The 15,623-nt window shown below is 41.1% G+C and overlaps 1 protein-coding gene across 1 annotated transcript in view; it reads left to right on the plus strand.

Annotated features, from left to right (window-relative positions):
- The window catches only part of LOC134612262 (tyrosine-protein kinase ZAP-70), a 78,788-nt gene extending 63,465 nt beyond the window's left edge, over positions 1-15,323 (plus strand). Inside the window, exons 7-14 of the mRNA XM_063456608.1 lie at positions 214-302; positions 605-650; positions 5,858-6,032; positions 7,751-7,963; positions 10,499-10,691; positions 12,959-13,099; positions 13,205-13,317; positions 14,295-15,323. Of these exons, the coding sequence (XP_063312678.1) occupies positions 214-302; positions 605-650; positions 5,858-6,032; positions 7,751-7,963; positions 10,499-10,691; positions 12,959-13,099; positions 13,205-13,317; positions 14,295-14,415 (1,091 nt within the window). The 3' untranslated portion in view covers positions 14,416-15,323. The remainder of the gene's footprint in view (positions 1-213; positions 303-604; positions 651-5,857; positions 6,033-7,750; positions 7,964-10,498; positions 10,692-12,958; positions 13,100-13,204; positions 13,318-14,294) is intronic.
- Positions 15,324-15,623: the final 300 nt, after the last annotated feature.

The raw sequence follows: 15,623 nt of genomic DNA on the forward strand, positions 1-15,623 counted from the left end.
TTGTATGGCTGTTTTTTTTGTGGTGTTTTTGCTTGTTGTAGCAGGTGGAGATATTGTATTTCTAATTTTAGGTCAACGTGACCAAATAACTTTTTGAATAGAAAACCAAAGTTGTATTTAAACTCACAAGCATGAGTTACATCCCATGTAAAATGTTAATGTACATATGATACCATTCAATTTTTAAATATTTTTTTATTTTTTACTTTTTAGCTGCCCTCCCACCCACCCTTCCTGGAAATGTAAGTAAACTTGTGGTGATCCAAACTGTTGACTGTTTGAGATATAGATATAGATATATGGTATAGGTAATAAACATCATTACATTTATAGAAAGACAAGTGAGTGCACCCTTTTTCTAATTTGGTATACATTTCATATATGTGGGATTGTACCAAGGCACTGTATCTGGAAATTAATGACTAATGGGTGAGTGCTAAGCTACTTGTATTTATATACATATATGTATATGTATATATATGGTTCAAACATGATTCATTTTAAAAATGAGCAGCTCGCTGGTCATATAACTGGTCTTATTCAAGGACCTGGAAAATAATGTAATGATAATAATGCATATTTGTTACCTATTCTTTTCTATCAGAGACAATTCCTAACCAGCAGAGATTACACTCCGGAACCTTCCCAAGGTGAGAAACCACCACAACTAGATATAGTATAGCATACAAGTACACAGCCAAAAGTTAAATAAATCTAAATGAAAATACTAGTCAAAATATATAAAAAGTGTGTATGTATATACAGTGAGGGAAAAAGTATTTGATCCCCTGCTGATTTTGAACGTTTGCCCACTGACAAAGAAATGATCAGTCTATAATTGTAATGGTAGGTGTATTTTAACAGTGAGAGAATAAAATATCACTCAGATCCCTTCGGTGGTTGGGGAATGCCATTCGAATGATGTTTGACCGGTCGGCCACGAGGTGATGCCTCAAAACAGTTTCAGAGAAAACAAGGCAACGACCGATCATCTTTCGAGGGTTCTCGCACGAACACCGATGAATGCTCCCCGTGGCTGTTAGTATACGAATGTTCCCCGTTTGGTAGTTCATGCCTCCTGAACACAGTTCTCATGGCGGTTTGGGAAGTTGGATGGGCAGCGGTACCAGTTTACCGGGTGTTTGCAGGGTCGTGTAGTCGAAAATAGTTCCATGCTGTCGACGACCATGTACTGCCGCACGCATATGGGAGACTAAATGGTTTGAACACAAGCGTTTGGTTATACTTATGGCAGCCACACAGGGGAAACAATATCCTTCATGAGCAATTTGTGGTTAACAGCCAGAGGTGGTCGGTTGTTAAAAGTTGCGAACAAGGGGACCACACAGATGGGGGTTCGGTAAACTAACAGAGGTGTACGGATAGCCGAACAACAGTGAATAAAAGTGTACTAAGTTTTGCTACACTGTGTATTTAATTGTTAGGAGAGAGTGCGGTGTATTAAATTGTGGGGAGGAAGGGGAGTGTATTAAATTGTGGGGAGGAAGGGGAGTGTATTAAATTGTGGGGAGGGAGGGCAGTGTATTAAATTGTAATAAGGGGGGCAGTGTGTTAAATTGTGGGGAGGGAGAACAGTGTATTCAATTGTGGGGAGGGAGGGCAGTGTATTGAATGGAGAGGAGGTGGCAGTGTATTTTAAGTGTGGGGAGGGAAGTGTATTAAATTGTAAGGAGGGGGCAGTGTATTATATTGGGAGGGGGAGGGCAGTGAACGAAGTTGGGAGGAGGGGGGCATTGTATTAAATTGTGGGGAGAGAGGGCAGTATATTAAATTGTGGGCGGAGCAGTGTATTAAATTGGGAGAAGAGGGTCGGCGTATTAAATTGGAGGAAGGGAGGGGGGCAGTGTATTAAATTGGGGGAGAGAATGGGAGGGCATTGTATTAAATTTGGGGGAGGGAGGAAGGGAGGGTGGACAGTGTATCAAATTGGGGGGAGGGAAGGGGAGGACAGTGCATTAAATTGTGGGAGGGAAGGGGAGGGCAGTGTATTAGATTGTATGCTGTTGGGCTGGTATGCAGATATTTCCAGGGCTGGTTTTCATTCCCAGTCAGGCCCTGATTCGGTCACACACTTATGTTCCTACAATTTAGTTAATTTCACTTTATTTTGGGAGTGTGTACACACAGGATGAAAATTCTATCATCATGACCATGATTGTAGATGTGTCACAAAGAGCAAGAAAGGCAATTATAACCATCAACATGCCACACGTAATCAAAATGCAACGCTTGTAAATGCATGTTTAACACCAATACATGGGGAGGCTAAGCTGTAACAGCTAAACAAAGAGAACATAATATGATAAGTAGAAAAAAGCATGTGTAAATATCGTACATCAACTAATGAGCCATACAGAATCAGGATGGAGAAGTTGAATTAATCTACACCCTAGTCCAGGCATAGGCAATAGAGATGTCGCGAACATAAAATTTTCCGTTCGGAAACGGCAAACGCGAATTTCCGCAAATGTTCGCGAACGGGCGAACCGTGCGACCGGGCGAACCGCCATAGACTTCAATGGGCAGGCGAATTTTAAAACCCACAGGGACTCTTTCTGGCCACAATAGTGATGGAAAAGTTGTTTCAAGGGGACTAACACCTAGACTGTGGCATGCCGGAGGGGGATCCATGGCAAAACTCCCATGGAAAATTACATAGTTGATGCAGAGTCTGGTTTTAATCCATAAAGGGCATAAATCACCTAACATTCCTAAATTGTTTGGAATAGCATGCTTTAAAACATCAGATATGATGTTGTATCGATCAGGTAGTGTAAGGGTTACGCCCGCTTCACAGTGACAGACCAAACTCCCCATTTAACGCACCGCAAACACCACAAACTGTTGTCAGAGGCAGACACACCAAAAAAATGCCACACTGCTGAGCTCTGCAATGACGGCATTCTGGTGGTGGCAACAGCATGCATTGATTGGCGTGCTGTCTGGCTGACCCCGGGTGCCGATGCATGCTGTCTGACTGTGCCAATAGCTCCTTGCGACGACCTCCCCCTGCTTCCAACTCGTCTCCTCCTCCTCTCTGTCTCCCCATCTGAACTTTCCCCCTGTTCTTCTTCTCTTCTAGCGGGCACCCACGTGACATCCACGGACGCATCGTCATCATCAACCGCTTCACTTGTATCTGACAACTCAGCAAAGGAAGCAGCAGCGGGTACAACATCATCATCATCACACTGTACGTCCATGTGTGTAATGCTGCCTGACTGAGACAAATCCCTGTTATCTACATCCTCTGGCAATAATGGTTGCGCATCACTCATTTCTTCCAACTGATGTGTAAATAACTCCTCTGACAGATCAAGTGAAGCGGCTGTGGTGCTAGTGTTGATGGTGGCGGCAGGCGGGCGAGTGGTAACTTGAGACGTGCCCAAAGCTAAGCTGGAGGAGGATGGTGCGTCAAGGTTCCGAGGGGAATCTGTAGAAGATTGGGTGTCCTGTGTTAGCCAGTCAACTATGTCCTCAGAACTTTTCGAGTTCAGGGTACGTGGCCTCTGAACACTGGGCATTATTCTAGGGCCAAAGGGAATCACAGCACCACGACCACGACGGCCCCTGCGGGGTGGCCTGCCTCTGCCTGTCATTTTTTTTTCGATTAGTGGTACTATGCGTGCAAGCTACTGTGACAACAGATATGAGTGGCACTGTGCACTGGCAGAAGTTGGCAGAGTAGACGCTGTAGGCCTGACACACACGCTTGCAGACAACTAACTGGTATTCAGTCTATTACAGTCAAAACTGACTGCTATTATTTCACAGTCAAATTTCTAGTTTTTTTTAAATGTACACTACTGTTACACCAGATATGAGTTGCACTGGTGTGACACTGTGCCCTGGCAGGCCCTGAAACGCACACGTGTGAAGGAAACTGACTGCTATTATTTCACAGTCAAATTTCTAGTTTTTTTTAATGTACACTACTGTTACACCAGATATGAGTTGCACTGGTGTGACACTGTGCCCTGGCAGGCCCTGAAACGCTTTTTGGGATGCTGTCCTTACAGCAGAGATCAGATGAGTCCTTCAGCACTGTAGTGGACACTGAATACACTAGCATAGCTATCGATTTCCCTATTAAATCAGCATCAGCTACACTGTCCCTCCTCTCACTAAGAATGCAGCTTCCGGGGGGCGGGGCCTAGCTGTCATGGAGGAAAGACGCACTTTGTGTGAGCTCCCTCAATATCTCACTTTAAGCAGCTATCAACAAGCGAATTTCACCCCAGAAGGGGATTACCCAGCAATGTTGCTCCTACCTGACCGACCCGACATGCTTAATAGCGGTCAGCAACTCGACAGAGTCTTACTTACCTCCACGTGGCAAGTGTGCTCACCGGGCGGGAGAGGTGGCTGATCTCCTGATCCTGGGATGCCCAGGAGCAGCTATTTCCCGTCAGGAGCTCCGTTACCCCCCTCCTCGGACCGGTCCACCCCTGAGAGGCTGTCTGGAGCTAATGGACGCACAGAGCACAGCCGCCCAGGCTGACATACTCATCTGCAGCCGCGTGTCCTCCTGGTACCAGCAAAGCATGGCAGGATATTGAGTCTAAGCTGGACAGACTCTTTAATCAATTTTGGAAGCAAATAACAAGCAGGAAGCCCCAACAATCTCCACCACAGCCCCAACAAGCTCCACCACAGCTATGCGAAGCAGTCCCCATTAAAATCCACCAACGCAAAAGGCGTCGAAGACGGGACCGGAGGCACAAACAGAAATGCAGAGCCTGCCCCACGTCAAACACTCGCCTCACCTTAAGCCACAACAATCCCGCACCGGATGTGAAGCACCACCGGGACAGATCCGACCACCCGACAAAACAAGCTTCCACCATCTCAAGCCGCGAACCTGGCACTCAGCCAGAGACTTGCCTTTGTTGTTCCAGGTATCAGGGACTCCCAGGGTCTGCACCTGGTGCCCAGAAGGGATCGGATGAGCACAAGCAGTAAACAGCAGCCTGCCAAGCATGTCCCACTATAGCCGATCCTCCACACCATGCCTTTGATCACATGAACTGCTCTCTGCACATTAACTAATCGTAAAGTAGCAAGCAATTAAACATGTCATTATTTCACCTCCTAAAGAGTTTATTGTCGTAGTTCCTTACATGCCTTTACCTTAACCGTTCATGTATTATGTTATTCACTAGTCTCATCTCATCATCTCATGGGGCGACTCACACTTGATTTATAACTAGTGGTGGAGCTGCTGATATAAATACACAGTTGATAACGTGCAAGCTACACCCTAAACATGACAGCCATCTTTCACAACAATGTACTGCTATATACTCATACCCTCAGTTCAACTAGCCATGATATATGCACATTCAGCCTAGCATGCTCAAATATAACACACTTCTGCCAAAAAAAAAAAAAAAAAAAAAAAGAATGCAGCTTCTGAATGAATTTAAAATGGATGCTGTCCAGGAGGTGGGAGGGTCTGGGAGGGAGGGTCTGCTGCTGATTGGCTGGAATGTGTCTGCTGACTGTGAGGTACAGGGTCAAAGTTTACTCAATGATGACGAATAGGGGCGGACGCGAAGAAGCTAAGTTCGCCAGGAACTATTTGCCAGCGAACTATTCGGGACATCTCTAATAGGCAACCTTCGGCACTCCAGATGTTTTGGACTACACCACCCATGATGCTTTCCCCGCTTTATGGGTTTAAGAGCATTATGGGGGATGTAGTCCACAACATCTGGAGGGCCGAAGGTTGCCTATCCCTGCCCTAGTCCATACACGTACTTTTCTTAACACAGATTTTTCTGCTAAATAAAAAGCTGCAATTCACTCACAATTTTCTCATCACATTGATTTAAAGGGAATGCCAGAATACTACCTATGGACACCAAGGTGTATGAGAGTCCTTATAGTGATCCAGAGGAGCTTAAAGAGCGTAAACTTTTCCTGAAGAGAGATCAGCTTTTAATAGATGAAGTAGAGCTGGGCGCCGGGAATTTTGGATCTGTCAAGAAAGGTGTCTACAAGATGAAAAGGTAAGAGTGCGTATGTACATTTTCTTTTTTCTTTTTTGTCTATTTACATGTGAAGGTCTTGTATTTACCTGCAAGTTAAATAAATATTTTTATACGTCATTTGACCTATTTTTTTAAAAGGTCGTCATATTGGAAATCCGTCTCTGATTTAAATATATACATAAAAATAATAATTTATGCACAATAGAAAGGAATTTTAAACACAGGTCTTCCAAATATCTTGAGTGACACTCAGTCAGTAAGTTTCCACCAAACTTTTGTTTAAACTTAGCTGCAACAAGGGTATTTTGATATAGTTCATATCCTCTTGAAGACCAATGGGTGCTGATATCTTTCTATTGTTTGACATTGTCAGCATGAATGTTTTATACTGGGCTATAGAGTACAATAGAACTAACTAGTGTGTATGTATCGTATGTGTATATATATACATATCTGTAGTCGGGGACAATAAGCCAAGTTATAGTAGGGGTATAAGTCGGTTGGGGTGTGCCAAAACCGATGTTCGGGTAGGCCTGTAAAAGAGGGCAAAACGTTAACAGTTTAATCCTTAGTACGTGCTGACATTACATAACCAGTACTTTAAATGCCTGTCTCAGTTCCATCTCCTTTTGAGGGATATCTGGTGTATGCAGACGATTCCAATGTCCCAGTTTATGATGTGCGCTGGGATGTTTACTAAAGGCTGCAGAAGCAGTGCTTATTCTAAAAGAAAGATATCCCCTGGACTGCAAGGAAGGGGAGGCATGACTGCTGCCCTGCAGTAAGGGGGTGGGAGTATGAGGGATACATAGTTGCCAAGATGGGGGGATATAAGAAGGAGAGCAGAAGGGAGGGTACTCACCAGTGCAGAAGGAGCAGTCTGGACCTGAATATGATGAAGGGTCGTATCAGAGTTTTATGAATTGTGTCCCGACGTACTGGATGAATTTGATGTAGTGAGTGGTTACCGTGTAACCTTAAAAGAGAGCGTATGCCTGTGTGGTCCTTTGAGTGTCGGACAATTGGTCTAGTATGTTGACCTGGCGCCATTTATTGTTGATAGTATGTAGGTATATGTCTGCAGGTGGGTATGAGATAAGTTTAAGTGTTTGTTAGCCAATTTAAGGTTCAGGTGGCAAAAGGATGTGAATGTCACATCGATGGAGTACGGATTGACGATTCGATTTTCAGAAATGAACTTATTAAAATGGCGAGAGTTCTGGTATGAAAATGGTTGGTATAAGCAAGAGAGCCGCGTGTGCCAGTACTCTACCATGACCATGAGATGAACTAATCCAGAATGAGGTCCTGGAATGTAGGAGTTTGAGCATGTGTTTAAGGAGCCTTGGAATGTTTGGAGGAATACCTGAAATGGGATTGAGACAAGGCTTCAACTTCTATGTTGTGACAGGCTGATATGTGTATGCAGACAAGGTAAAATTGCTGTGTTGCTGCGTTTGAGTAGTAATTGACAGAATTCCTCCCCCAAAGATACCCCTAGGCTTGTGCAGAGACCTGCGATGGGGTATACTGTAATATATGCAATATTACTGTAATATGCATATTGATTTACATATCTCTATATATTTACACTTATCCAAAATGTACCACATGTTTTACACATTTGCTAATTGTCTCATTTAATATAATTTAGAAATTATATCCAGGAGTTTTCTCTGTGGTACACTTTTTGTTTTCAATCTTCTTGCATCTTTCAATAAAATGCAATTTTTTAGGCGCCATATTGATGTAGCCATCAAAGTGCTGAAAATGCAGAACGGTAACGAAGCTGCAATAGAAAAAGAAATGATGAAGGAAGCAGAGATAATGTATCAACTGAACAACCCATACATTGTGAGGATGATAGGGGTTTGCCAGGCAGAATCTCTTATGCTTGTCATGGAGATGGCATCAGCGGGGCCCCTCAACAAATTCTTATCATCTAAAAAGTAAGTATGGGGCATTAATTAAATGACTACTGTCAAAGTTCCAGTTCTTATTTGTTTTTGTTTTGTTTAACTTTTATTACACTTAATAAAAACTTAAAATTATTATTTTTTTTAAATGATGTATAATAATTTTTTGAGAAAGAGCTGTCATTGCTCTGTGTGACCTGCATCAGCAGCCAGTTAGGTTTGAGCAGTAGTTAGTCGGATAATAGAAGAATCTGACCCAACATGGTTGCTCAGACAGAAAGTGAAGTTTTCTGAAAGAATTTAAAAAATAAAATCATTATACATCATTAAAAATAAAATGTAAAAAAAAAATCAAGTTTCAGCAAATGTAATGGTTTAAAAAAAATGAAATATAAACATTTGACAACAATTGTTAATCAGGGTTTGCTTTATTTGTTGAGACTACTTATTATTGCATGAAATCCATTTTGTCTATTTACAAAAACAACTTATGTTAGAATTCTTTTTTTTTTTTTTTTTTTTTACTAAAGTGAGAATTAAAGATGATTTAAAGTACACATACCATCCCTAGTATAACATAGTGTCACTTCATAGAGAATACAATTTTATCTAAGCACACTAAGGTGTACATAGCATGGTTGGCACTTGGACCCAAATTTCTGGTTTGAACTTTAAAGGTGACACTAAGCACAATTTGCCGTAGGACTTATTGTAGTGGTTAATTGGTGATGAGGTTATGGAATGAGTATTCATACCAGTTTTTTCTCAAAAAAAGCCACACTGTTTTACCAAAAAAAAAGCCACACTAGGACATTTAATTTCCTCATTATCTGTTCAAAATATTTGTACAAGGTATGCCAGGAGTCAAGTGCACAGAATTAATGCAGTATTTCTAGACCAATTGCTGTTAATGCTTTTCTTTGCCATTTTATTTGTGTGCTACGTGTTTGTGTGTGAATGGAGATAGATTGTGTGCAGTGTGTATGAATGTAGATGAATGTAGATGTGTATTTGAGTGTTGCAAATGCATTTTGTTCTTCCTGATCTCCACATCTTCCCCCACTACTATCTGGCTCTCCCATGCCTCTGTTGTGCATATTTATCGCACTTCTTCCTATGTTCTCCATCTATCTCTACTTCATAAACACCTTTGTCTCTCTACCTCTTTTCCCCCACCAACCTCTATCCTTCACCTCTCCCGACTTGTGTCTCCTTCCTTTATCTCTTTCCCATTTGTGTCACCCTGCCCTATCTCCCCCACATGTGTTTATCCCTTCTTTCCTCATTTGGGTGCTTTTCCTGGTGCCTTTGCCCTATCCCCTACCAGTCCCTGGTCCCATATGAACCTCAGGTATGTCTCCAATATCCCTTAATTTTTTTCTCCAACTTTCTCCACATCCTCAACATGTCTCTCTAATTCCTCCATATCCCTCTTGAATCTATGAATCGCACCAGTCCCTCATATTACCTCTTGTCCTAATGTAAAATCCTTCATCCTCATCTATTCCTACCTGTCCATGTGACTACAATGTCCAAATGCATTTCTTTTTGCCAAGTCTCTCCAGTGCAGCCCTCGTGCCAGTGAGTGCTGCAAGAGATGAGAGAGCGGTGGGTATATTATGCTGCCATGTCCCCGCCACTTCCATTTCATTGCTACTTCAGTGAAAATACCTGGCATAAGATTAAACATTTCTCTGTTCAGTCGCCCCAGGAGAGTCTGCCCATCCCGGGAGCACCCCCTTCTCTACTGTCCCTCAAGGTGGACCACTTTCCTTAGTGTGTCCCGCATTGCACCTGTAAAATTGCTCCTGCTTTTCTGATTTTTATTTTTTTATAGTGGTAAAAAAAAAAAAGTTTTGTTTTGTGATTGTATGCACAACCTACCTCCACTTGGAGGGTGCCATGATTATGTGGGTACTGTTCCACGGTTTTTGGCACCCAGAGCTGACCCCTCCTTAGCCTTATCAGTCTAAGCCTATCAGTACACTTTAGGTTGTATGTAATGGATATCAAAATTGGTCTGTATTATCAGTGTGACTGAGGAATGGGCAGTCTCTATGTGATGTAAAAAGCCCAGGTTTTTGTCAAATTCTTCCTAACTGGTTTGTGAAAAAACCAGGGCACAACATTTTAATAGACTCCTCATGGGTTACCTTGCTTAGTCTTTCCTTTGAAGTCATGATTTTATAATGTTACACACAAAGTTATAATAAACATGGAACAAATATGGTCCAGGCAACAGTCAAGCAGTTTTATTGGAAAAATAAGTGCATTTCTTTGCACTTTTTGTTCTTTTTCTAAAAAAAACTGCTTGACTATTGATCTGGAGTGCCTGGACCATATTTGTTCTATGACTGTTGTATTGGAGTTTGCTAGCCCTAGTCTGGTGCACCTGTATCATTATATAAGAGTTGGGTCTTCTTTGTTCCTGTGAGTTATAATAAACATAACATTAAAGGGTCAAGGTTAAAAAAAAAATAAGCTTTGTAATTATTGGCAACATAGGCAAATAGTGGGGATCAATGGTTTCAACAGACTATTATAACATTCCATTATGTATTTCTGCAGGGAGGAGATATCGATCAGTAATGTCACAGAACTTATGCACCAGGTGTCCATTGGAATGAAATACCTAGAAGAGCATAACTTTGTGCATCGGGACCTTGCAGCTCGTAATGTTCTTCTGGTGAATCAGCATTATGCTAAGATCAGTGATTTTGGTCTTTCTAAAGCACTGGCTCCAGATGACAGCTACTATACGGTAACTATGATGCTGGAATAAATAAGTCAAAAGTAATGCAGTGAATCCCAGCAGCTGGTGAGATAATTCAGTGGGATTCAGGTTTGAATCCTGGCACGGTTGAGCCAGCCCTTCATCCTTCCAAGCTATATAAAATGAGTACCATTAAATTTGGTAATAGTAACAACCCCTGTATGTTGGGCTAAGGTAACATCCCCAGGACGTACTTGAAAACCAGAGTAATCTGAATGTACCTTTCCTGGTTAAATACTTTGTTATTATTGTCATATGGAGTTTATAGCTAGGTGCCAAAAAGTTGCAGTGATACCGAACACAATAAAACTATCCACAGTTTGATGCAGATTCAAAAATTACTGCTGCGCATCCCCTGCACAACTTATCTGGCTCCTACCTATAAACAACCAGGGAGACTTAAGCTTCTAGACCAGTACTGGCCCTATGCTGTACGTACCATGGCTGTCAGAATCCTCATCAAAATATCAGTCAAAAACCTACAAATGGCTCAGTATGAAAGACAGAAAGTCACATTACTGGACTGAGCTCCATGGCAGAGCTGTATTGCTGTGGAGCATTACGGTATGTTTTATTCACTAAACTATGACTTATAGTAAAATTTAGACAAACATAGCTGGTTTGGAGAATGCCTCAATTTCAGCTGTTTCATTTTTGCAATTTCAGCTGTTATTTTGCAATTTAGTTTTTAAGATGCTACAATTTGGACTTTAGTAACTATTCCTGAGTGGAGATGTATTTAGGTTTTGTGCTGCTCTAGGCCTTACGAACTCCACACATCGCTCCATAACATTTAATATGAACATAACATATATTGCAAGATAGCTAACCATGACTCTTGGGGTGTTTGGGAACACTGTTCTCATGATCTTCAGATAGCATAGGCTACCTGAATCTCGTGGGCTAACTTTTAACCCAGCAATGTGAGAACAGTAGTTTACAAACATCTGAGGTGGTGATATTAGGCACATATAAATTAAATGCTAAAAAGGCAAACTGCTATGTGTATATTTATGTATATTTCCTCTAATTAAAATGTTGCCTTTGAGAAAAATAATGAAATTCTATAGTGAGCATACACACACAGACAATCTCTTTTACATATACACGGGCTAAATAACAATCTCACTGACACAAACACATAATCTCACTGGCACACACAGACAAGGTCATGGACATACACAGACAAGTTTGCTGACATGAAATCTTACTGACAAAAAAACAAGTTTAGTAACACACAGGTTTACTACAGACAAGTTCAATCACACAAATATATACACACACCAGCTAACTAAAGACACGTAAACTGACACACACAATCTGGGCAACACACAATTTAAGGCGGGACAGGACCCAGAAATCTGGGCTGTCCCGCTAAAATCAGGACTGTTTGAAGGCATGCCCTAAGGCCTATCCTGGCCTTGTACTTGTCTTCTCCGTTCCAAGATTTTTTTCAGAGAGCTATTTAACTAGCACTGTATATATTTGTTCAATGTTATCATTGGCATATGCCATTGAACATATTCAAAACTGTTCTGCATTATCAGTGTGGCTGAGAAAAGGTTTAACCTCGTAAGGACAACGAGATTTTTGCAACCAAGCCTTTTTTGTACTACTGCAATGCAATATACATATTATATATAATTTAAAGTTTACACAGTACAGACAGCTCTGGCCCCAAGAAGAGCTATGTGTAGCAATCAAAGTGCTATGTGTAGCAATCAAAGTGAGCATTCCTCGTTAAATTAAAATTAATTTAAGCCCTTTAAATTAATTTAAATACTGTGTAAATTGTCATTGTCACCCATACCCATCTAGTTTTCCTCCCCATGTCAGGGAGACTCCCAGGGTATAAAAATATTCTGGTGAAGTCTCCATGGTTGTATCTTGCTCCTGGATTGGTGCTGGGCAACTGGCAAAGCTACTTACAACATATGAAATTCAAGAACTGACTGTTCACTTCCTGCCCAATATACCCAACCCCTTGACAGAGGCCTCTGTAATGATATAATTGAGTTTATTCACTTCACCTGTCAGTGGCTTTAATGTTGTGGCCGATCAGTGTGTAGTTCACAATTTCCACTCACCACCCCTGGAGCGCATACTACGGCTTTTGGTAGGGAGTAAGTTTTAAGACTTGACTAGTAGCATAGGATTAAAAATTATAGTATATAATTATACATATAAAAGATATGTTATATATATATATAATGCACATTTAAATAATTGAAACTTGAATCCCTCTTATATTTCAGGCTCGGAACGGTGGTAAGTGGCCTCTGAAATGGTATGCCCCAGAGAGCGTCACTCACCGCAAATTTTCCAGTAGAACCGATGTGTGGAGCTATGGTGTAACCATGTGGGAAGCCTATAGCTATGGGCAAAAACCATACAAGGTGAGGATGAACAAAAAAAAACAGGTATAGCAGCATAAGATGATTTTGGGGTGCAGTGGGAGGTTCACATAGAACTTAACCATTTCTTACATCTTTGTGATCTAGAAACTCAAAGGTACCGAAGTATTGGATTTCATTAATAGAGGTGAGCGTCTGCCTTGTCCCGCAAACTGCCCCAAGGAAATGTATCAACTCATGCTTGACTGCTGGATATTCACGTAAGAAACCTTTTATTTAACATAACCTATGACCATCCATCTCTTCAAAAAGTGCCAATCAATAATTTGTCCAGCTAGCTATCCCTTTGTTTAGTTATTATGAAAGGAAGGACTATGGGGGCCACCTAGTGTGGTGTGTTCATTATTACCTACCTTCAGAGTGCACCTAGGTTACTTAGCTCTCTGGGCGGATCTGTGAATTGGCAAATCTCATTTCTTAGGGACATTACAAAAATACACACTCAAAATGAACACAGTGATATGTGCTTGGCCCCACCCCCTCAGACTGAACATAGTGATCTGTGCATTATTCCTGCCCCCTCACACTGAACAACAGTGATTTGTGCATGGCTCCCTCCCCCCCCCCAAGACTGAACGCAGTGATTTGTGCATGGCTCCTCCCCCCAAGACTGAACGCAGTGATTTGTGCATGTCTTCCCTCTACCCCCCTCCCGACTGAACGCAGTGATCTTTCCTCTCGATTTTCCAAGTACAGTTTATATATGGTTTTTTTAGCTCCTTCTGCCCCCCCCTTCCTCCTCCCCCCTCCTCCTCCCGTCCCTGTCCCCCTCCTCCTCCTGTCCTCCACCCCCCCCCCCCATCGCCCACACATCATTCCTATAGATTTCACTGGTATTTGAGCAATCTAAATCCCCAAATCCCTGTAAGTATGGTGGTGTGTTAAATTTCTTTACCTTCAAATTTTGGCACAAACGTCTGTCTGTGTCTTTCAGTGTCCTTTGTATTTACATTAATCCATAGCCAATAACCAATGTTGCGCACACACACACACACACACACACACACTATGTCACCTATTTCCTAAAGGCAATAACACATTTAACCTACTGTAAAAAATGACTATATACTGTAGCCTTACTGTGCTTTGTATTAATATTCCATATAGATTATCTATTTTTGCATATTACATGTGCCAAATCTGATTAAATGAATATTATTATTAACTCTGTCTACAGGATGGCAGAACGTCCGAACTTTGAAAATGTGGAGTCTCGTATGCGACTTTATTACTACAGCATTGCTAAAGAAAATGAGGAAAAAGACAAAGATCCCGCTGCAGAGAAAAAGAAGGAATGAAAATGTTGTATTATGTGCATTTTAATTTGGGGGCAATGGTTTAAACCTCTGTTTGCTTTTTATCCACCCTTTGTCCACTAGAGGTCAGTGTGCCTCAATATTCTACAAAACAGACATTCTAATTGTGGATATGTTGGGAGACTTGTGCAATGGAGAGTACAAGATACGTCCTGGGATATATAAACAGATAAATAAATAAAAATATTATTAATAATAAAATACATATAAATAAATCAATAAAAAGTAAGTACTGTTAATAGGTTACAAGTCACAATTCATGTCCCTCTTTGTTTTTTATTTCTGCCTATGAAATTAGAATTTAATTATTTCTGCTCTAGTAGTTGCTTTCTACTCAAGTATTTTAAAGTATAACATCTCTGTGATATATTTACTTACATTATACACAACCTATTTCATAAATAAACCAACTGGGTATTTTTGGAAAAATTATCATTCTCATCTTGGTGTAAACCAGGGTTACCCAGAAGGTAGATCCCCGGATGTTGTAGAACTACAATTCCCATGATGCTTTGCATGGTTTTTGCACGACAAAGCATCATGGAAGCTGTAGTTTTAAAACATCTGGGGATCTACCAATTTGGCACCCCTGGTTTGCTTTTTAGAAGCAGTTACTATAGAAGACACAGCAAGATATATTTTTAAACTTTGGTCAGTGGGAGAGACCAAACAAATATTTTGACAGACAGATTGGAAACAGTGATAAGATTCCAAAATAATTAATGTACATCGGTTTGCAAAAAGTTTGGGCACCCTTGACAAAATGGCATGTTATGTTGGTTTTCTGGGGTTTTCACATGCTCTTCATATTTCTGCATATTTTAAAGGGACACTAAAGTCACCCGGGCAACTTCATCTGGATGAAGTGTCCTGAGTGTACGGTCCTTTTATTCCTGCAAAACATTAAAAAAAAATTATTTTTTATATTACAAACTGCAATGTTTCCATTTAAGGGCTGAATCTTTACCTCTTGCGGTTGTTATACTAAGTTGAAGTATTCAGCTTAGACAATTAACGGGACACTATAGTCACCAGAACAACTACAACTTAATGTAGTTGTTCTGGTGAGTATAGTATGTCCCTTCAGGCTTTTTAATGTAAACACTGCCTTTCAAAGAAAAGGCAGTGTTTACATTGTTGCCAAGGGACACCTCCAGTGGCAGTCACTTAGACAGACTCCAGAGATGCTT

Source organism: Pelobates fuscus, chromosome 5 (assembly GCF_036172605.1).
Source record: "Pelobates fuscus isolate aPelFus1 chromosome 5, aPelFus1.pri, whole genome shotgun sequence".
Lineage (NCBI taxonomy): Eukaryota > Metazoa > Chordata > Amphibia > Anura > Pelobatidae > Pelobates > Pelobates fuscus.